This window comes from Neopsephotus bourkii, unplaced genomic scaffold (genome assembly GCF_033783945.1).
Source record: "Neopsephotus bourkii isolate Nb327-2 ecotype Australia unplaced genomic scaffold, CSIRO-AGI_Nbou_v1 NB_549, whole genome shotgun sequence".
NCBI classification, from domain to species: Eukaryota; Metazoa; Chordata; class Aves; order Psittaciformes; family Psittacidae; genus Neopsephotus; species Neopsephotus bourkii.
The window spans coordinates 103,647-127,002 of NW_026901050.1; the positions used below are offsets into that span (position 1 = coordinate 103,647).

The 23,356-nt window shown below is 38.4% G+C and overlaps 1 protein-coding gene across 1 annotated transcript in view; it reads right to left on the reverse strand.

Moving 5' to 3' along the window:
* The window catches only part of JAZF1 (JAZF zinc finger 1), a 188,790-nt gene that overhangs the window by 15,610 nt on the left and 149,824 nt on the right, over window positions 1-23,356 (reverse strand). Inside the window, exon 3 of the mRNA XM_061351014.1 lies at window positions 12,789-12,985. Coding sequence (XP_061206998.1) covers window positions 12,789-12,985 — 197 coding nt within the window. The remainder of the gene's footprint in view (window positions 1-12,788; window positions 12,986-23,356) is intronic.

A 23,356-nucleotide genomic window follows, 5' to 3' on the forward strand; every position in this document is an offset into this window, starting at 1 on the left:
AAAATCCCACTCTACAGAGAGTATAAATTTATACAAATAAAACATGCATGTAACGAGCTAAATAAGAAGGAAAAAATCTCCACTTCCAATTCCTTGTGAAACAGCAACTAATCACAAAAACATGCATGTAAAGAACTGATCCTGGAAAAAAACAGTCAACTGATACCACGGCATGTGTTCTGTAGAACAGGACTTTCTGAGAGCGCTGCAGAGGTGCTAAAGCAAATTGTTATAATGTCACTGCACAATGTGCTGTTGAGGTTTTATGGTCACACTGCGCCAATAGTCTCGGGAAGTTATTTTGCATTCTTATATAAACTTTTTTCCCCAATCCTGTTTTCCACAAAAAAGGGCTTTCAATAATGTACAAACTTCTGTTTACACACAGCACAGGAAAAACACGATAAACCCAAGAACACAGTCTCTACTTTAAACGCATTTTAAAATGCGATTTCTACAACTTCATGTAAACAAGAATAAGCTGTTAAAGGCTCCCCCCAAAAGAGCATAACCTTCCTGTAATTAAACGGTCGTGTTTTACATGGCACTTTTTTAAAATAATGAAAATAAAAAGAGCAAATAAATAAATCAATCCAGCAGACCCCTCCCAACTTGAGCCTTAACCTGCAAATTAATGTAACGGTAATAAAAGCCATGCCAGCTGGAATCCGTTCTTTCTCTGGCTTTGGCATGAGCAGCAAGAGCAGGTATATGTTTGAAGAAAAACAAAGTAGGACGTTTTCCACCTTTAGTCACAGGATGTTAACAGAACTCTGGCAAACGTTTAAAGCTATTCTCAAAATGTTCAAGAAAGAATTAAAACCAGTTGGGGCTAAGAAACAACCCATCCTTCCTCCCCCCCACTTCTCCCCCCAGACATCTGTTCCAAAATTATACTCCGAAAACCACAGCGAAGAACAGTCATAATTAATGTTATTTTGGCTTTTTAGTTGCTAGGCCTGCATTCTGAGGTTAGAAGTACAAAAATGCAAGTTCAGAGCACTGTTACTGTACTTAAGGACTCTCTTGATGCATGTAACAAAAAGGCAGCTTTCCTTTTCTTTCCCTCCTTTTTCATAAAAGAGAAAACTAGAAATAGTATCAGGAAACAGTTTCATGTTTAAGATAAAGGATTACAATAAAAAGTACCTACATAAATGAACTAGAGTTTATGAAGCTATGAAAATACATTTGAGACACAGTTTATAACATTGGGTTAAACATGCTTTACAGCTGTACAAAAGCTATTCAGCCACTTACCGTGCAGGCCATAAAACTGCTAATGCGCATAGTCCTTACCCCACACTCTGCCGTGTGCTCTGCCTTCATCCCTGCACAAACCCAGCAAGGACGCACCAAGCTACGACCAGGCTCCCATCCAAGGAACTGCTATCATTGTGCCCGTAGCACTCACTATGTGAGAAATGCCACTAATTTCAGTGGGATTCAGTAACATGGGGATTTCCAAGATGCTCCTGGGCTAGACCTTAGACCTGATGTGTTATCGGGCTGAATCATGCCAACAGGTTCCAACAGCAGGCTGTCCACGGAGGACCAAGGTGTTGCAGAGATGCAGAGATCCAGGGCAGCTCAGAGCTCTTCCAGCAGCTTTGGGCTGAGGGAATTTCACGTTTATGAGCCCTGGGAGGGTTACAAATCCCTGACCAGCAATGAGGGAGGCAATGGCAGATTCTCCACTTCAATGCACTTAAGGGTGGGAGTATTTATTTTGCACAAAAATATATGTGACGCTTCTCTCTACCTGCTTTTAAACGCTCTGACCCATCTATACTTAAAAAACTCCATAATTTGAAAGGCAGCTCTAATAACAATACTCAGTATTACTAGTAAGAACTAAAATGCCTATTGGTTACTGAGTCAGAATCAAGGATCTTCTCATCCTGCCTAGACACAGTATCTACAGAAATATCTACGTTTTTTAATTAATCCTACTCTGTGTTTCTGAGAAAGAAACACATTTGTAGCACTCACACATAAGAACACATTTAGTGGGGAGTTGTGTCTCCTCTCCTTTTTTAAAAAAAGAAAAAGATTGTGATAAAATGAAATCTGCAGTGTGCCTGGTATGCTCTCACAAACCTTTCTTTGAGGCTATCACTGTTCCAATCAGGTGTACAAAATGTATGTTACCAGGTGTGAGTTGTTTCAGATGATGTATCACTGGGCTGAAGTTGAAATGAAAATACTTCTCAAGTTGTTATTTTCCATTGCTCCTTCGCTTCTTGTATCCTTTGGTGTTACAGGCAGAAGTGCTGAGAAACTGCCATGAATGATGCTGCCTGACTATATATGGCAAAACCTTACAAGAGGGAGCCCACGCTAGCATGGACATAGCACCAGCCTTCATCTTCAGCAAGAATTAGGGTGGTGTATTTTACTTGCCAGGCCACAAACGTTAAAAAGACAAGGGAATATGTAATTCTAGGGGTCAACAAATATTTCATAGCCTTAAGCTCTCTCGGTAATACACAAGAGCTACAAACAACCCTGGTTTTCCTGTAATTTTACATCATTTTGACTGTCGTGTACTGGCTAACATCAACTCACAATACAGCATTTCCCCTGTGAAATAAACCTCTGTGTTTTAAGCCATCAAGTGTGAAATGGTACATCAGTCCTTCCCTTTTTCTGCTTCTGATTTGTTTTGGCTACAATGCAAGGAAAACTCAAACATTTGCTTAAGTTTCACCATCTTCAGCACACTGAAGCACTGGCCTAAATAAGTATGGGTTTTTTTTCTCTGCTAGGCACTGTAAAACCTCCTTGAAAAACTTAACTACCTTCAGTATGAAGATACACAGCACTAATATAGCTAGTGATTTTTTTCAGTCCTTGAGGCATTACAGTGGTACAAGTAAATCCTGTTCAATCTTGCAATGTAATATTTATATATAGATATGTTTATATATGTGCATATCCATACACACAATTTAAATAAGCACCTAGAAATTCCATGTGCCCAGCTACAGTTTCCAGCTTTCTAAACCACATTTGTGCTTCTGGTTAGTAATTTTCAACGTAAGTAGCAGATTACTTATAAAGCTAAAAAGAATAATAAAGAAATCCTTGGACCAACTGGCCCTTGCAGTGTAAACATACAAACATGAATGCTGTCACTGTTACCAGAACCACTAAAGTTCCTTTTGACTGTCACACTATTTCTACATTAAAGCTAGTATTACTCCACAAGCTGCGAAAGGTAGGCACAATGTGCCTGCTACAAAATGTCTCATTTTTGCACACTTGGAGTAAGAAAGGTCCATGTACAGCGGGTGCACTTCTATGCTAAAAAAACCCTATCATAAATTAACACAGAGATAATCTTTATTTTATGCTTATTGTACATTTTCTGTTCTCCACTGTTAAAAAGGGTTTGCCAGGTTAGACTACTATGATGGGGATTATGAAACAGTTCCTGTGCTTGGAAGTACTTTAAATCTACAAGCCATGTTTCTATTGCTGCTTTGTAGCTCAAACCCCAAAACTAGCGATGATTTTATGAGTTGCTATAGTCTAGACAACTCAGTTACTTTTCAATGAAATTGCTCCCTGGGGAGGGTACTGTGAAAATTCCCATACAATTAATTACAGGTATGTGCAATTAAAATACAATTCTACAGCACAGTAGCTTTACAATTGCCAGTGCAATTTATGTCTGTATCAAACAAGAATGCTCTGAAGGGGCTGGGAAGACAAAGTACAACAAACGGGAGGTTACATGTAAAGTTACCTGCAGTGAGTGAGATAAGTAAGATGCAATGTTAAACTTCTGATGTGCCTTCTTCTCTGGCAAGATTCAGAGTCCTACTGGAAAGCACAAAATCTAACAACTGAGTCAAAATCATCCCAGAATGCAATTCTATGGCAAATGGGGCTCAACACATTTTTACTGCCAAGTTAAAGAGCAAATGAGAAATTTAACAGAATTATAAGGGAAATGCACCCATAAAGCAAGGAAAGAAAGAAAAACAGAAAATACAGAAGAAAGCTATGAGAAGGATTGTTATTTAAAAAAAAAAAAAGTCTTCGTGTATTTTCCCCTGATAGCACAGATCTATTTTCCCCCATCAGCTATTTCTCCCTCAATATCTTTCCTGTATATACACCTAGAAATGTCCTTTTAACTTTAAAAGCAATTTCAAATGTTTTAGCACCACTTTACAATGATTTCATTTTTGAATGCAGTATAGACCTTTTTGCACTTAGGTTTTCAGTTAGTTTAGGATGGAGTTAAAAGAAGGACTAAGCAGGGGAGGTTATTGTGGCATGTGTCCTTGTGAAAACCACAGAAAAGGCTAATTACAGGAGAATCCCTATAATTTTGCTTTATATTTATAAGGTTACAGTCTTGGATCAGGGGGAACCCCAAACCTCTGAAAAAGCAAGATGCTCACAGGTTGTGTTGGATTGTCTGACATACTCCAGGATCTGTACCACAAAGCTACAGGACTTTGAAGGAACCCTAGTCACATTACTGGAGCCCTGTGCTCAGAATTCCATGAAAAACTGATCAAGAAAATAGGAGCAACAGGAGTTACAGTAGTCTGCTGGTGGTCCCTCAGCAGAAGAGACCTCCAGCCACTTTGGGACATCAAGATACAGTTACTTCCATACAATCTAGGAGTACTTGGAAATCCCTGAGCCACCAATTTGTTCAGGCTTGACTAAGATAATGCCCTTGGTCTTCATGGTAATTTCAAGGTGTTTGATCTGGGCCTGTAAGTTAGTAACTATTACTTGTCATGTATTCACACCCAAGACACAACAACAGCACTGTTGCTGTGCATGCAGTACAAGAACAAATCTGTTCCACAGATCCTCCAAGATGAAGTTTCAGAGTTTCCATTTCTGAAGCACTTAGCCAAGCACAGTGATAAACACTTATGCATTTTTCACTCTGGATAAAAGAGCTGAATACATACAAGGTTAAAGCCTGGCTCCCTAGGAAGGGAATGTGGTATACAGTGCTGAAAAAACCCAACATCTTTTAACTGTTGCTGGGAACAAATCCCACCTGTGCTAAGAAAACCCCTACAGGAAAAAACTGCAATTTTACTTATTATTTTTCATTGTTATTGGAAACCTCTTACTACAGCTTTATTCCTTAAGGCAAAAACTAGAAACTAGCACAGATTATACTTATTATTCATGCTCAGTCACGACCTCAGCCAAAAGCTTGTGTTAAAATCTCATACCACGTCTAAGCACACAGATATATTATAGTTAAGTCATCTGTTCATCAACTGCTTTGCACAATGCCATTCATTATTTTAATTATTATTTATGTATTTATTTTTTACAAGAACACCCATAAGACTCTGTTAGAATAGGTGCCTCAGAATGCTGAATGCTGGGCAAACATACGCATATATTAATTAGCATGCAGGATTCATATAGGCCCCCAAACCTGCAATTAGATGGGCCTGTTCTGGCTCCAGAAATTATAGAGTGCTCTTTCATCATCTGAACTGAAATGTGAAATCCTGGCACCAATGAAGTTCCTCAGAGGGAAGTTTTGCCACAGACCACAATACAGTTCCCTCAAGATATTTTATCATAGATTTTATCGTAACTTGCAGTCCTGAAATATCAATTGCGTTCAAACTTTCATTATGTCGGAGAACAGATTTTGGTCTTCATTTTGTTAAGTATGGCTTAGTTATTTGCCCATACTGTTTATACAAGAGTGGGTCTATATATCTATTTATTAATAAAAAAACAGCATACAAGTTCTTCAGTCTCTGAACAGGCAATTAAGCAAGTAGAAACTTCACAGCTAATGAGATGGCTCCTCAGACATCTGAAATGTGTTTTTTCAAGCTGCAGTAGAACTTGCTACACACCCCATAAGTCAAACACACAAAAACCTAGCACTCCCAGCCCACTTCTCTGCAATGATTTAATGCAAGAGCCCTGGGATTTGAGCTCATATTTCTACTTTTCATTATTTTTTCAATTACGTCTCCATGATACTACACTGCATTAATGTAAGGTGTAATAATTAAACCTGAGCATTTACAATATGCTAATGCAGGTGAAGAGTTTTTGAAGTGAATGGCTGAAGTTAGGCTTTTGTGCCTACATTAAATTCTTGAGCTTGCAACTCTGCAAAAGCAGAATACTTCATTCCAGTCTGACAAAACACTTGTTATGTGCTCAAAGTCAAGCATTCACCTCCTCGGTATTAATTGCTTCACATTAATGATGTCTTAAGTGCATGTAACCTGCATTTGTAGCCTGATTTTCAAAAGGCCATCAACATGTACTTGTCTCCACAGACTTGTCCTAATCCTTAAGTTTAATTCAAAGCAACTTTAAAATTTTAATCAAAGAATATTTTGCAGTGCACTTGCCTTAAAGAAAGAAGCCCACCACAAAAGAACAAGCTCTCTCCTGCTGTAGCAGTATTGAGCCAATCTGCACTGCCCAAAGGAAAAGCTGTTGCAGATTATCAAATGAATAGTGCGTTTACTGGGTCACGGTCTGCTCTGATTCAACCTAACATGGAGTTCAGAAATGCCACCTGCTGACAGAAATCAAAAACATTCTGATATAAATTGTAGTTCTGCTATAAATTCAGATTAATTTGGCTACATATTAATAGCACATCCATAAACAAAAGAAGTTTGAGCACCTAACTCCTTCTCTCAGTCCTCAGTTCATTTGGGGGGCGGGGGGGGGCACAACCCTCTTGCTTTACATTTGTACTATCCACTTTAAACTTACAAAATAGCTTAGCAGAGTGTATCTCTTTTTGTCGCTGGATTCTGTTTAACGTGGTGTTATAGCACTCTGCGTAACAGCTGTCTGTGCCATGTGATTACTTCATTGTTGAAAGTGTAACATATGGAAACTACACTGAAATGTTAGATGCTTTGATACCTATGAAGAGGAATGAGCTTTTGCATTACAACAAGACAGCACATTTTTTAAACAACTTAAAGTAACAAAAAAGAAACACACATTTAGAATCTGAACCATATTAGTTTTCACCATGCCTATTACTCTGTTTCAATGCTCATTCCAATAGCTGGTTACTATTGTGTTTTTGATTGTTATTGCCAGTAAACAGTCGGCGGTTTTTCTTCAGCTTTTGCATTCCTGGGAAAGAAAAAGGAATAGATTGAAGAGGATGCCCTTGGGATTCCTTCATGAGTTATCCATGAAGGCAAATGCTATACAAGTGGAATTACAGGAATGGTATCTTATGCCATTGACATAACATTACTTGAGATAACAAGGTTTATTGGGAAAACTCATGAACACAGTGCTTTGCTTCCCAAAATCAAAGCTCCCACAACTGACAAGTGCTTAATGGACCAGAAGCAAGGTGGATCCTTACAGATTCATTTCTAAACCCCAACTGCCTCTGGCAGGAGGAGAAAGGCAATATTTAGCTGTAATACACAGACTTTCCTCCCCTGTAAATTAGTGACCCATGAGAGGGAACAATAAAGCTCTAAATTATTTCATCAGTAGCAAGAACACTTGTTAACACAAGAAGGAAGCTGTAATCTTTTGCTCACTGTTTTGTCAGTAACTGCATTTTTGAATCCTGAAAAAAATCCAGCTGAATAAGAAGAAAGATTGTCTGAGTTGTAAGAATCTATTGATTTTATTGAATAAAAGTTTATACATACACTATTTTAATCTTATAAAATAGTCCCTAATGATGTAAATGGGACCCAATTCTATTCAATTTAGTTTGTTAGCCAAACCTACAAACCCAAACATTATTAAAGTCATTGCAGATATTTCACAATGCAGTCAAAACAGGTATCATAATTACTTCTAATTGCACCAGGCTCTGAAAATACATCCTAGGGGAAGATTGATTTTTTTTTTTTTAATTGGAAATACATTTCATTTACTTTCTGTCTTTAAATCACATATTAAATAAAGTCATGGTTCACTACTAGTATGATTTATTAATAATATTATATTAATATATTAATAATTAATTAAAAATGGCCCATTTCACATGATAGGTTCTAACTGGCTGAAACAGTGCAGCTTTAGGATTACTGACACAGCTATAATGCCATCTTGACTTCAGTTTAAGAATACGCTCTATATACCTCTACAGTTACTATAGGTCTACTAAATCATCATTCAAATAATACCCTCAGATGGTAAATGTAATGGTTTCTACATCAATGGTACTAACTTGGAAGCCTCAATCATAGGGTTTTTTTAGTATTAAAATATTCCTGTACTGAAATTTTAGGCATATATGACTGCAATATCACTGTTTACATCTTAGATTCCTTAAAGGTTATGGCCAATCCTACAATATGTTTTTTACTCCAAATTAAAACTCATTATTGCTTTCATGTTTACTAGAAGGAAAAAAAGAGGTTGAGAAATTAGGTTATTTTCTGTGAGCAGCAAATGGGGTCACTTCTGCAAATATTGAGCTTGGGCTTGTAGAAATTACAAGGAAGTTTGCCATATTAAGGGAAGGTAAGATCTTTCAGATATAGTCAAATGACTGCACAAATATGACTCCCCAGAAAGGCATTTATCCTAATTAATAATAGTCACCTACTTAACTGACAGCTGCAAATCAAAATGGGACTGGCCAGTTCTCTCATGGGCTCAAGCTATGACCACCCATGAGAACTTCCTTCTTTCATCTGCTTTACGAGAGGAAGGACTGACCGACAGCTGCAGCCGTTCCAGCCAACCATAGCATCCTCAATGCTCACTGCCAGAACTGGCTGCCACCCGCTGCCCAAGACGATCAGGCAGTAAGTAGGTCTATAAACCTATTAAACTAGCATAAATGTTATAACTTGTCATCTATTAAAATCAAAATAAACAGGAAAGGAGGTCTGAAAGCCAGTTTCTTCAGAGCAAAATGTAATGCTAACTATGAGGTTTTCAAATATCCCAGCTTTTTTCCTGGGAGTGGGCAAGATTTAGGGTTGAGTCATTAAAAAGCCAGTTGGTAGTATTAAACTCTTGCTTTAGGATTTATAAGAAGGCCAAAAATTCACTCCAGGCTGAAATTTACTATCCCAGGTCTGGAATCGTTTAAATAATAATAATTAAAAAAAAGGTAAAAAAACAGAGAAATAAAAAAAGTCATAAATATGGAAGAAAAACCAAACAAACACAAAACAGTGGTTTCAGAAGATTTTTGGCACTCCTTCAATGCAAAAATGGCTTTATTTTTTAATGAAGTCTGAGAGTCATTATTACGAATTACTTTTATAACTAAGACTGGGACCAGGTTATTTTAATAATTAATTATTACTAAGTTACTATCACAGAATCTTTTTTAAAGCTTTTCAGTATGAACAGATATCACAGTTTTCAAAGGAATGTCAATGCTCTGACTTACACTCCAAAGCCAGGAAGTTGGGGCAGGAAATGTCATCTGTGAGCCACACTGATGTATGAAAACATTTAAAAAATTAACAGCGTATGTTAAAGATGCAATGTCAGCCCCAGTTTTATCCATAACTAGACTTCATTAGTTTTGTGGGTTTAAAATTGACATTTAAATATAAAGGCAACATAAGTTTTTGCGACTTAATTGAGCACTCCTTAAATAAAGAGATATTTCAATGTTTGCAGACCATTAACATGTTTCCAAAATAAGCTGTGTGCTGGTGCTACTTAGCAATATTTCCCTATCACCCTAAGGAGCCTATATAGCTAACAGAAGCCATTTCTTTTGCTAAATTCTGCCTGAAAACTCTGAAGAGAGCATTTAAGCTTACTCCTGGGAGACAGCATTGTTAAAACAAAAACTGGAAGAAGCTTTTCAAGTGAACTTTCTGCAATCATGAGAGGACACAAGTCTTAAGAAGAGGAGAAAACCTGTTATAGGGGAGGGAAAAAAAAGCCAAATGTAAGCAGAGTGTACATGCCAGTCACCCCGAGGGAACAGAGGGGAGGGACAGAAAATGAACTACTGCACATTTCTACTACCCACCAAAACCACAAATGGGCCATTCTCGAGGACTAACACATACAGAGTCTGCAGATAAATACATGTCTGCCTCATTATCTGAGAAGAGCCTTAAAGAGCACACTTCTCTGCTGAATACTTCTGCTTCTACATGACTGATCTCATTTATACAGAAGAAGGTGCCATACATATGCATGCAACGTTTGCAGCATGTATGTGTGTCAGTTTGGAAGCTGCTCAGCTCTGTCTATGCATTTGGCCTATAGTCTTTTGGCAGGGATTTTTACTGCAAAACTTAACAAACATTCCCCATAGCCAAACCACCTTGAACAGTTTCTTACCAAATTTCACAAGCTAAGTGGTTCACGTCTGGTTAATATGTGGATGAGAGATCACTATATGAAATTATGCTTTGTTGAAAAATGGCAACAGTAGCTTGACAGCATCAGGAAATGGCAGGATTTAGCTGTAAGGATGTGCATAAAGATGAGCGGGATTCAGGTAACTGCTGGCTTCACCCAAGATAAGACTACCATACCTAGGAAAGCCAAGATGAGCAGCGTACCTAAAGGGAGGGCAGTATGTGGAAAATGGGACATAGAGGATGAGTGAGGCTTCTGCTTTCTACCTGAAGCAAGAATGGCAGACAGCCACGAAGGACACTCTGCTGAATGACATGCCTATGTATATGCCATCTCACCAGTTTGCAAGGCATGCTGCTTTCTGTCTGACATCTGAAGCAGCACCAACTTTGAGCTACACCTTGTGCAGTAACAGTAATCCCAGGCATGCTGCTGAAGTCTGGTATCCTAATACGGTATCAAACAATTGAGATGGAAGATAAAGAAACAGAAACTGCCATTCTGAATTTCTCATTAAGAGCTTGTCAAAATATAGGTCTAGAGGAGGATGAGGACAAGAATTATATTTGGATTATAAGAAATACTTAACATCCACCCAGATGATGCCCTTTCAGGCAACCTACGGAAAAATATTCTCTTTATTTTCTTAAGTTACCACAACATACATGTTTACCTGTATTCAAAGACGAGTTAACAAGAGTTTGCTCGGAGTACAAATCAAACAGGATCTCACAGAAGGAATACAGCAGTATTCTTCATTCTGACTGGATGCAGTGGAAGGTATGCCTGTAGGGCTTGGAAGTTGTGTAGGCACTGCGAGGCTGAAATGCAGGACAATTTACATACTCCAAATTGTTTCCCTGAAACAGATCTTGCCTAACTATCCTTGGTTTTATCACCTCGCTAGTTAATTGCCATACACACTTGCACTTGAGGGAAAAAGATTTTCATCAGCCACCAACAGACATGTGAGCTGCCTATTTAAAATTAGTCTGCTGGCTCTCCTGGGCTCCCTCTACAGGCACTGCACGAACAGAACGAGAAACTCAGCTACAGCATGATTCTGAGCACTTACCTCACCTATATAGGTTAGAACCACTGCGGAGACCAAAATCCTATGCTAAGCAAACACTGGGAAAAATTTTGTAGTTATCAGAAAAAACATCAATGCTTATTTTAGGCCCATAAAAGCTTTTAAGCTGACAGAAATTCTGGGTGGAGACTGCTGAAATGCAACTTAGTTGATAGTTACTTAAAAAAACACAAATCCTTCAATAAGGAATATATTATTTTTTTTTCTACCAGGCTATTACAAGCCCTAACTTTGCACCAGGGCTCCAATGGGGAATTCAGAACAGAGGCTGAAGAAAGTGGAAGGTGGTATTATTTATAACCTGGCAGGCAGGACTCTAGAAACTCAGACATGAGAAGCTGAGTCTCTTACCTAAAGGTAAAACAACATTGAGTAACTTAAAAGGTTTGAAAAATACATATAAAAAAAAAAAGTATTACAGTAGAGAGATGTTCCCTTTTTTCTTTAGCATCTGATGGAACATGCTTCAAATAGTATATTGCTAACCAGTGTTCCTGACAGTTGTGCAGTTATACTACCTGACCACATCATGAATTAGCCTCAGGAAGAGCTATGCAAAAGCAAAACAGAAGCAAGCAGAAAATCCTTGGCATCTGTAGGATGTCAAGAAAACAAATCAGACTGTTTCAAATAGGAGATAATTAAGAAAATCTATTAAAATTTTCTGAATTAGGAATTTATCATTGAGCTATTCTCAACATATCCAGGGACACAATGAACAACCAATTGATTTCAGAACTTCCAGAAAGAGTGTTATGAGGAACGCTACAACTTTTCCATTTAATCACTGATACTAGAACATTAAATTGCTTCTATAAAACACATGGCATAACCCTTTATCAAGACAGGGATGCTCGTGTTATTTCCTATGAAGAAGAGTATGTTGAGCCTACTTATTACAGAATAATGTATTATATACGTAGCTTTTTAGAAGGAAATAATTGGTATTTAATCTGAAGTGTATCAAAATTATCTGACAAGATCTCCACCTAAGGTAAACCAGACTGACTTGGGCCAACAATCTGGTTCAGCACAGCAAGCAATTTTCAGTTTCTCCAAGTAGTGTAAAAAACTTGTACCTTAAACAGGCACTGTATACCACATGTATAGCTCTCCTACTGATATATCAGGGGTCTTCTGAAACATTTGGTGTTTCTGGTGAAGTTAGGTTTTTTGTGTAATAATTTCAGTAAAGTTAGTGTCCTTCTCTGCTTTAGCAAAGAAAAAACACATTTTAGAGATTGCAAACCAAATGCAAATGAAAGAGCCCAAAGCTGTTCTGTTTTAATTTTAGGGGTTTTCTTCCCAGTGCCTCAGTATGTCTATTTTTCTCCAAATGCCATGTAGCAAAATTGCCATCTTATTTGGGATAAAACAAATGGTAGGTGCTTACCTGTAGGAGTACTACTGCGAAATGAAGAGGAGGGAGTAATTGGAGGGGTGACTGGAGGAGTAAGGCTTCCACTGCTGTGGCGAGGTGGAGTAGATACATTCCCACGGGACACTGTGCTTGACAAAGTCAAAGAGAGTTTCGGCTGAATCTTTTTCTTCAAAGACTCCTGCTCACGTCGAGCTGCATCGGTCATAAATCTAGAATAAGGACAATCATGAGGATGAGAGGTTTGAAACACTGTCCACAAGCAACTGGTAGGTGAAGTAATTTTCACCCTCAGTGACCAAATAGAGCTCCAAACTCAGCCACAACTAGTTCCTCTGGAACACACAGATTTCAAGAATACAGACTTCTTCATCAGTGGCTTTATTTCTGTGTTCAAGGTCTAGGTCATTTTCTTCAGATTTCAATAGAACTTACATTAGACACTTGTACCATGTGCAAACACAAAGATTTTTTCAAAACTGCAACCAGAGATCAGCATTGCAGACAATATAATAATACCTATACTCAACACTTTAAAATAACTACATTCAATCCTTCTGTGAAAAAGTAGCTGACAGAAAAATGCCAGGGGCAAACATATTGAATCTGAAGCCCAAAGGGATAGTACGAATTACACTGTGTAGATAATTTCCAACTTAGGACAATCATATTATTTTTCTACAGGTTTTAGACAATGTTGCTTCACGTAGAAGATGTCCAATTGAACTGCAACTCCTTAAGCCAGAATTCACAACTCTTGAAAACCAAATGAGATCTCTCTGCGGAGCTTTGGTATATGTTGCTAAGGGCCTAATGCAACTCAGGGTTCATCTCTGTGGGATACTGAGCAGTATTTTAATCCTTTGTCTTCCCCATCCACTGCATAAGGAGCTATTTTGAAGGATTCCTAAGAACACAGACTAAGGTAGACCACCTTGTCCATACAGTCCTCTGTCCTTCATGCTAAAGTACAAATGACACCTGTCAGCAAATAAACCAATATTTGCTAGCACGCAATACAGAATAAAAAGCTGTTACACCCAGACACCCGTCTGATCAGGTTAGTCAGAGTAAACCACGTTTTAGCCAATACACAATCTTTACATCATCAGCTCTTGCAACCTTAGCAAATCATGCATTCAGAGACATGAGGACGTGGTACAGCCAGTACGTTGCACTTGCCTTGGAGCCAGCTGTCACCTAGAAACTCACATTTCCAAAGCCATAAGGAAACAGAATGACAAAAATTGCCAGACATTATTTGTATTGGACTGAGGGTGATCTGGCTTTCTTTCAAGAGTCACATTCTTCTCAGAGGAGCCTATAAGAGAATGAGACGGACGTGGAGATAGAAGCAGCCACAGAAAACAAACCTGTGGAGGAACTAACGAAGATACTGAGTGGTTTTTTTGGGTGTAGGTGGCAAAAGTTTGGTAGCATTGACAAACAAGGAGCAGCAGAGAGAATCTGACACAACTGGACACCAACCCCTCCACCACTTGTTCCCTCACCGAAGGGACTGAGTGTGGTCTGCAGCAGTAGCAGGGGAGGAGTGACGTCTGGAGTGATGTGAGCCTGGGAAAGGGAGGGGAAAGCAGAAGGAAAGGTGACTTTCCCCCCCGCTCCCCCAAGTATTTTAGGGTTTTTCTTTTGTTTCTCAATAACCAATACTCAATTCAGTAATTATGTATTTATGATATTGGCAAAGTTAAACTTAATTAAGTTAAATCCCCCAGGCTGAGTCTGTTTTGCCTGACGTATTACTTCATGATTACCTTTATTTCAGCCCATGAGTTTTCTTGTTCCTGCTCCTCCTATTCCCCCCCCCCCACCTTCCCACTAGGGCTGAGGCTGTGGGGGTGACTGAGCAAGTGGCTATGTGGCTACTTAGCTGCTAGCCATGGATAACCCATCACTCTACCAAATTTCTTGCCATGCAACAACTGCATTTGCTGTGTGACCAATGTGACTTGATGTTTCTCATCATATGAGAAGACATGGAAGCAGCCCTCATGTATGCTCAGAATCCAACAGAGGACTGGAAGATCCACCTTGAGCTCCTGAGGAAGAGCAGCAGAACCTGACGAGAGGGAGGCAGAGGGAATAATGCCACACCAATCATCTGGTTCACACTTTATATCCTGATACTGTATGAAAGATAAGGTCACAGGCTGGCTGGGCAAACTAATTCTGCAGACCACAGTACCAAAACAACTGCTCTGAACATGGCCACCATGTCACATAGGGTCTTGCAACAACACATACCTGCCACAGCACCTGTAACATGGTGCTGTAGGATCATCCAGTTCTTCTCTCACCAACGGTTTAAATTGATATGAACCACTATATTCATTTAGACTCCACAGAAACTCAACACTTTGTGACTGCTAGCAACATATGGGCAGTTTGGATGGAAGCTGCCTTTGAGTCCAAACCTGACTGCACTTATGGATAGATCTGAGGAAAACCAGCTCTTGTGGAAGAGTAAGGGGTGCATAGGGAATGGGAAAGGAAAAAAAACCCAAACCAACCAAACAAAAAAACAAAAGGGAGATTTTAGAAATTTGGGCCAAATATGAAAGAAAAACCTGGCCTAGATATAAAAAAACAGCTCTTTTTCAAGGGATTTGTGTACTTAAACACAGCCTCAAAAGACTGTGGCAAAAAATGTAAAGTACCATCAGAGCAATAAAGACGTATCCTGCCTATCAATATCACAAAGGCATTAATAAGGGAACCTTTTGCCATGATATGTAACATCAGCACACAATCCCACAATCCGCAGACATTAATAAACAGGTATATGGCATGACAGCTTATCTTCGCTGAACAGAGCCAATACATCATGTCAAATCCAGACATGACATTTTTATGAAGTTAATATTTAAAAAGCAGATATCTATAGTAACAGTTCAGTTTTAAATTTCTCTAAACAAGGGTGCAGATATTACTAAAAAATGGGTCCCCAAAGTCTAAATTTCATTAAAGAAAAAAAGAAGTAAAAGGATCTCAGTAAAATGGGCATTCAGTACACATCTGCCTTTCTCTAACTAGGAAACATCTAATTCACTGTTTTTGGAATTTGTACCATGATGTATGCTTGCTTCTGGATGGGAAGCCTTATTCCTTAAGAAAATGTTATAGCAACATTATAAATCCTTGAAAACTTGGAAGATAACCTCAACTGTGAGATATTAAAAGCAGCAGTATGAACGCTGCTATTTAGTAAACTCAGCCACAAATAACAATGTTAAAATAATACTGAGGTATAACCACTCTGGCTGAAGTCCATAAAAATCAGGAAAATTTGAAGTTATAGCTGAAACTTCTCCCTGTCCTGTGAACTCACTCCCATTTGGGCTGAGCATGTTGGCTATATTCCAAAATGTCATTTGTTGTCTACACTGTGAACCTGAGAGAGATGGAAGGCAGAGTCCGTTGCGAAGTTCAGCACTTGGTATCTCAAATACAGAATTAACTTTTTCAGAGCCAAAAAGTCCCGTATATTTTTGCTGGAGCATTGGCAGGGCTAGTGTTTTGAAAAAGAAACTCATCTAAGTGGATAAAAATAAAACATTTTTCATTATTTTAATTGAAATGCAGTATTATACTTGTGCCTAACTATGGTGGTGCTCTTCAAAGCTCACAATACAAGCGTTTTAATGATGGGTATAGAATGACATCTGCAACAAAGGCTTTAATTTTCATGTTGAAAGTACATTATGGTTGCAACATCAAGTGCTCAGGAATGAACTATGCTGGAATTAACAGAGAATACTGGTCTCTAAATTACACAGTTGCACACAATTTTCTCTGCCTCATTTAAATCCACAAGATATGTGGAAAACAGAGTATGAACTATAACCAACAAAGGCTCCTGTAAGACCACTTTGGTTAAATCCCACCCTCCCTACTTATAGCGTCTCTTACCACCTTCAGATCCACCTCCTTGCTGAGAAATCTACCCCTGCTGTTTTCAGCTCTTTACTACATAACCCCATCCCTCCAGTTCCACCACAATGCAGATTTTACTCATCTTCCCTGCTGCATAGGATTGTGTTTTACACCTCATAAACCTCTCTCTCCAAATCCAGTGAAACAAGGAGAATCATTCAGTTCCCAGCCAGTCACTGACTCTGTTTTGAAAGGTATAGTGTTTGGGTGCTTTTTCGTAGATGGTTCATAACATCAGGGAGGAGCCCACTCCTTGGAAAGAAACCGCTTCTTCCCCCATTTTTCCTTTCCTTGCCCTTTCACCTTCCTAATAATTCAACTCCCTGCTGCAAAACACGTAGGTGCAATGATTTCTGAACCAAGTGCTTGCTGCAACTTTAATAAACACGACCAAAATACAGTATTTCCCCCTCCTCTCATTCCCTGGAATGGTTCAAGTATTTTTATTGAAACTTTCCCAAGAAATTCAGCCTGAAGGAGACACCCAGCATGGAAAATTTCAGCCCAAACAGCTGAATGTTGGCAACATAATAAGCAACTGAAACACTCTTATAATGGAAAGTGTTGCACAACCCTCTATATAGGTGGCAATATAATACAGCGTTAGCTGTTACTAACATAAAAAAATCACCAAAAAAGCACAGTTGTTGTTCAAATAAAAAAAAAAAGGCCTTTTACAAACCAAACCTTTGCAGTATTTGTAAGTCTTGTCACCCCCAAAAGCTTTGGGATCGAGAATGAACAGAAGCAGAGTACAATTTGACAGAAATCTCCTATTTGCTATTAGCATGCACTGATTGTTTCAGGATCATGCCTCAATGTGACTCACATAACGATGTCAGAGTTAAGTTTATCATAAAACTCTCACTCACACAATCCTAAAGACAGTTTAAGAGTTCTGGGCTAACACATCCAAATTGAGGGTGATGGCAGTTATAAAAGTGAGTTGCAAATAAACAAAGATTTTACTTGAGATCTCACTTGAGAGAAAACAGAACAAAACCAAAACAGGTTGCTACTTGGAATGCATCTTGCTAATAATGGCCTTCAGTGTATGAGGTGCCCTTTCCTCTTTCTCCTTGCTGTTACAAGCTTGCTGATGCAAGAAGTTAGCCCTGCTTGCACCAGATCTGTTTCTGTGTCCACAGGCATTCATACTGACAGTGAAGAAGGTGCATCGCAGCTATCCTGCTGGATCTCAGTATTAACCTGCTACATTTGCTTTCTTCATGATCTACTCTAAAACATAGACAACAGAGAAGATGGTGCAGATCACAAGTCTGTAATTCTCCAGTTACTGCATACACACATGAGAGAAATTATTCTAAACTTGCAGAACAAGCAGATTACACTACAGAGATGCTCAAGCCCAGGACTGCTCCACAGCACTGTCTGGTTGCACATATGCTCAAAAAACACAACTATGCTAGCTGACAGTAACACATATACCCTGTTCTGTGCCTCACCATTGACCACAATGGGAGAATAAAATTAGTTCTGACCTTCTCTCATTATCACACAGATAATGATGGAAGAACATTCATAGTAACATTCAGCTCATATTCACGTTTGCCTCATTTGGCTAATCTGTACTGGGAAAAGCCCATCACCTTCACTAGAACATGAGAAATGCTGCTCAGCTTCCACCACTCATATTGCAGCAGACTGCTCCTTAACCCAACACCTGGTCAACTTCAAGACTGACTGGAAAGAATAAATCCATAGTGTGTGGCATCTGTGTGGCTTGCAGCTCCCACATCATGTTATCTTCTGGCTGTATTATATTTAGATCAAAAGTGGTGGAATTTACTTGACAGATTGGACATACACTACCTTAACTACATCCTACATACTTAATCACATACATGCATGAAAGCCACACATTATTTCTCCTGTTACTCTTTACACCTATCAGAGCAAGATGCTGATTATATCTGCTTTTCCCACTTTTGTTTCAAGGTGTTTATACAATTCTTTGTCAGTGTTGCACCAAGAGAAATAAGGAGGTAGGGATAGCAATTTTAGCTCCCCATCTTCCTCATCGCATTATCAGTGCTCAGGGAAAAAACCACCAAGCAGGCTATGATGGAAAGCACCTCTAGTTATGCAATCTTATAAAACTTCAGACCACTCCTACTTTGAAGAGGGACTCAGAGGATCCCCTTCTCAAGGCAGGACCCCATTTCAGTATGGTAGGACCGTGTGGACCCTGACATGCACTAGTGAACCCCTCAGGAATTGTCCTCCACACTTTCTGCTGCTTCTGCAAGCAAGGACAAAGCAACGTGGTTTGGTTCAGCTAACGCTGGGAAGAGAAGACAACTGTTAAGTTGAACTGTTACTGGGTTCAGGAGAAATCTGGTGAAATCTAAATGGTAGGAGTTTAGCAGCAGGCTGTCTTGTCCCCTGGGAAGGATGAAAGGCTTCTCTCAGTTGAAGTTCACAGAACTGTGCCAAAGCAAAGCCAATCCATGTCCCCAGTAATGCCTTACCACACTCTTTATGTGATAATGAGGGAAGATATAAAAGCAAGTTTCATACCATTCATTAACTCAAATTATTTGATGAACACCCTTGAGCACTTTCACATTCCATTCTTTGTAGTGTGGGGGAAACAGAAGTATTCCACAGTTCTGTACAAACCAATCTTGCCTCACAGAAGGTATCAAGCATATTTTCCTTAGAGATCTTCCATTACAATTTTAACAAAACCCCAAAAAGCAACGTCAGTGTGAAAAAGCCGCATTGGGATGCATCCATAATCACACACATGCCCATGCTACTTAAGCTACAGAGTATTTGCATAATGCTAAAACATACAATTTATACAAAACTCTCTTTTGTTATCTTATTTTTTTCTGATTTCGCAAAAAAGCATTAAAAATGTGGAAGAAACAGCACAAAAGAATAATCCCCTCTCAACTATTCCCCAGAACCTGTATCACATTTCACAACAGGCACTAACCTGATAAAACAAACCAGTAAAGAGCATTTTTAAGCTCTGGAAAGAATTCTTCCAGCCCAATATTCATTGCAGAAATGCCACTCATCTAAGCTGGCCTTCAATATGGAAACTCATCTGAAATCAGGTCTCACAAAGAAATTCAGTGTTCACTCTCAGTGCCAGACTCATCTATTGAAAGCTTTCCCTATGTCCTAAATAAGGAATATTTATGACAAACTGATGAGTATCTTGGAGAGACAGGGCAGAATCAGATTTCTTTTTATTAGTTGTCTTTGGGATAATTTATTGTTGGTACAATTGTTTCATTTCCATTATTCAACCTGTTTTCTCAAGATGTAAAAATATCACCACAAAATCAGCTATAGTGTAATACCCACTTTTCTGAATATGTGCTGCTTTGACAGATGTAGTAGAGATTATTAGGATGCACATGTGCCTTAAAATAAATAGTTTAAAGGAGACTTCACATTGAGTTTCTGCCTCATCGCTGAAAAAGACTGGAACACAATGTGCAGTTGTACTCATATTGCTAACAGTAGACTCAAGGCTACAGTCTTAGCAAAACTGTTCAATATGAGCAAGAGTTCAGTGGGGTTTACTTTAATTGTCTGCTCTTCACACATTCTTACAAGATACAATAAGGCACAATAAAACAGGCACCAAGTAGATATTTTGCGCTTTTAGCACGGAAAATTGATTCAGAAGGCTGAGTAATTTCATATTTAAACATATGTAAGTGGAGCTAAAGGATGGTGATATGCCAAATAATCTATTAATACTCAAACAGAATAAAACCAAAGCAGCAATTGCCTAACCATACTAAACAATACATTTGCCTGCAGTGGAACATGTGTGTTCGTTCACTGTTGATCAATACAAGCAGTATTAAAAGTACTAGAAAGGAATTCAGTATCCCTCTTGATCTCAGGAATATACAGGCAAAAACATCAGTGTGAATTACACTTCTTTGTAATAAATCACAAGCACTGGATATAAGACCTACCTTCCCATTTCATATTATTTAATAGATTACATATCTATACATATTTAATACATTTATTTACATTCTTTTCTTTGAGAAAGAGGTTTTTTTTATTATGTGTTCCACCCCTGACCCCTCATTCTGTTAGCACCATGCCTACATTTATTTTACTATGTCTACTTTTCATGAGGCACCAACTGTAACCTTTACAATTTAACTGTAATCTTTAATTTACAATTAAAAAAATAAAGAACAATTAGATCAGTGTTGTATGTTCTCCCCACCATAAAACTAGCTATTTACTTAGAACGAATGTTCTGCTCTGAATCTTCCAAAGAAGGAATTTTTTTTTTTTGTTTTTAGGTTTTTGTCTGTTTAAACAACAAAGTAGTTTGGCCTTTTCTTTCTTCAATTTGTGTAGGTCATGCAGCAAATGCAAAAATCCAGGACTGCATTTTATATATTTTTTTTAATTGACAGAAAACCTGCACATCTTTCACTCAGAATGAAAAGTCATTACTTATCCCCTAGACTCATAACTGGGACTCAAGGAGAAGCCCACATCATCTTTCTATCGTTAAAATAAACAAATGACATTCCTGTGTTTAAAAGTAATAAAATTAGAGCTCACCCAAATCAACTTGAGAGCAACATTCATTTCCAAAGCATTAGAAACATACTGCTAGTTCTCTTCCTTTCCCCTCCCACTCCTTCCCCAGTTTTTTCTACCCTATTTTGAAGCAGAGAGTGAGTTTCAGAAAGGAGCTACAACTTATCTGCAACTTCATGTAACTTCATGGAGTGAGAGGCAAAGAGTTAAGCAAAAGACAAACTTGAAGGAAGTAATTAGCAAGAAGGCAACCACTGTTTGGCATGATGTTGTCACCTCTGTAACAAATAAATAAGAGTTTAAGAAGCTGCGATAAGCTTCTCGGAGCACATCAGACCAAAGTACTCGATGTGCTGTGCTCTGCCACAGCAGCTTATTTCTCATCCAATTAATTTCAGAGTTTTCCTACTGGCGTAAAAAAGAAGCACTCAGATGGTGTCAAACACACACTTGCAGACTAGATTTTCAAACGCTGCAGCAAACCCTTTAGCGCAACGGAGCAATCCTTGGCTCAGACATCATCTTCCCTGCATTTACTAATGGGCTTATTAGGACATGCATCAGCCGTGGCTTCACGTACAGCCATTAATTAGCAAACACACTAGTCATCGCCTGCTGCTAACAACAGATACTTTATGGGTGATTGCTTAATTAATTCTTGAAGATAACTTCATGAATCCTTACATTTCAGTTCATATCCTACAGGAATATTGCCATGTCACACAGCCATAAAATGTTAAGAGATCAAAATGAGAATCTTAGCAGGCATTGGTAACATGAAACACAAAGGAGTATTTGTACATTTAAAGTATTTTTAACACATGATTCTAAAAGTGCACGGTGTCAGTTTTTGAATTTGCATCACATGTACAACCCCCCCAAATTAATCTTAGTATGAAGTTACTATTATGAGTCACGGGGGTCTCACATGAAAGTGTGCCAATGGTATCTTTTTAGTAATACTCTAATTTAACCTACCAGTTATTCAGCTGAAATACTTCAAATATTCTTATTTCTCACTGTATGACTTATTAGACTACTCTATGCTTCCACAGGAATGAAGTGCAAAATTGTCGAAGGCAAAGTAAAAATTTATCTCTTACTTTAATGGGAGGAAAGTGTGGTGAGAGTTAAACTGTATTTGCCTTTTTATTTGTAGCAACTGTGAACTTAAATAAATTTCCAATCTCCTTGGAGAAGATGGAATTAAGCTGCTCATAGAATAAAAACAAGGGGTCTGTATCTCCTAAGTTTGACTTGAATCTCAAAATAGTTCCTGTGTGAGACTAAGTAGTGTACCAGCCCTGCTCTGGCTCCCTGCACAGGCTCCAGTATTGTCAAACTGCCTAGTTCCAGTAGGATTTTTTACTTTCAGATGTGCTTAACCTAAAATATCATCTTTTTTTTCCATTACTGGTCCACCCTCTTTCCTTCTTGAAGAGCTTATTATAACTAATTATGCAAAAACAATTTCTTTCAGTCAGCCTTACATAGAAATAGATCTATGTACGCATGACATGCAGTTTTACTGTTGGACTTGGTTTGGTTTTATTGATGCCTCCAGGACTTTCAGTTTGAAGAGGCAGGGAGCTGAAATATCAGATATTTTATTCCTGTAACGTTCCATTTAAGTCCGGGTATTCTTGTGTCATTTCATACCGGGTTCTTCAGAGAATTCAAGTCAACACCCAAAGACAGTTTCATCAAGCAAGAATTTAAAAATAGATACCAAACTCTGATACTAGCTATAAGGAAGTCTAATGTCAACCTGCATAAATAAGTTAATCTTTGGTATTTTACACAGCAGTGGTCAAACACATTAACAAATAAATGTTTCAGTCTTTCAAAACTGTATCACGTACTGCCTGCAGTGGCTCCTCCAGCAGCATCAGTACAGTGAGCAATCCAGAATACCTGTTCAGTAAAAAGACAGTAGAAAAAAATGGTAACAGCCTGCATAATACATTAATTCCTAAAACCTATAGATGCTGATTTTCTTTCGAATAGAGACAGCAATGTCCCTTGCAAGGCATTCCCTGTTTGATTTTTAAAGAAAATCTGCTTCAGAGAAC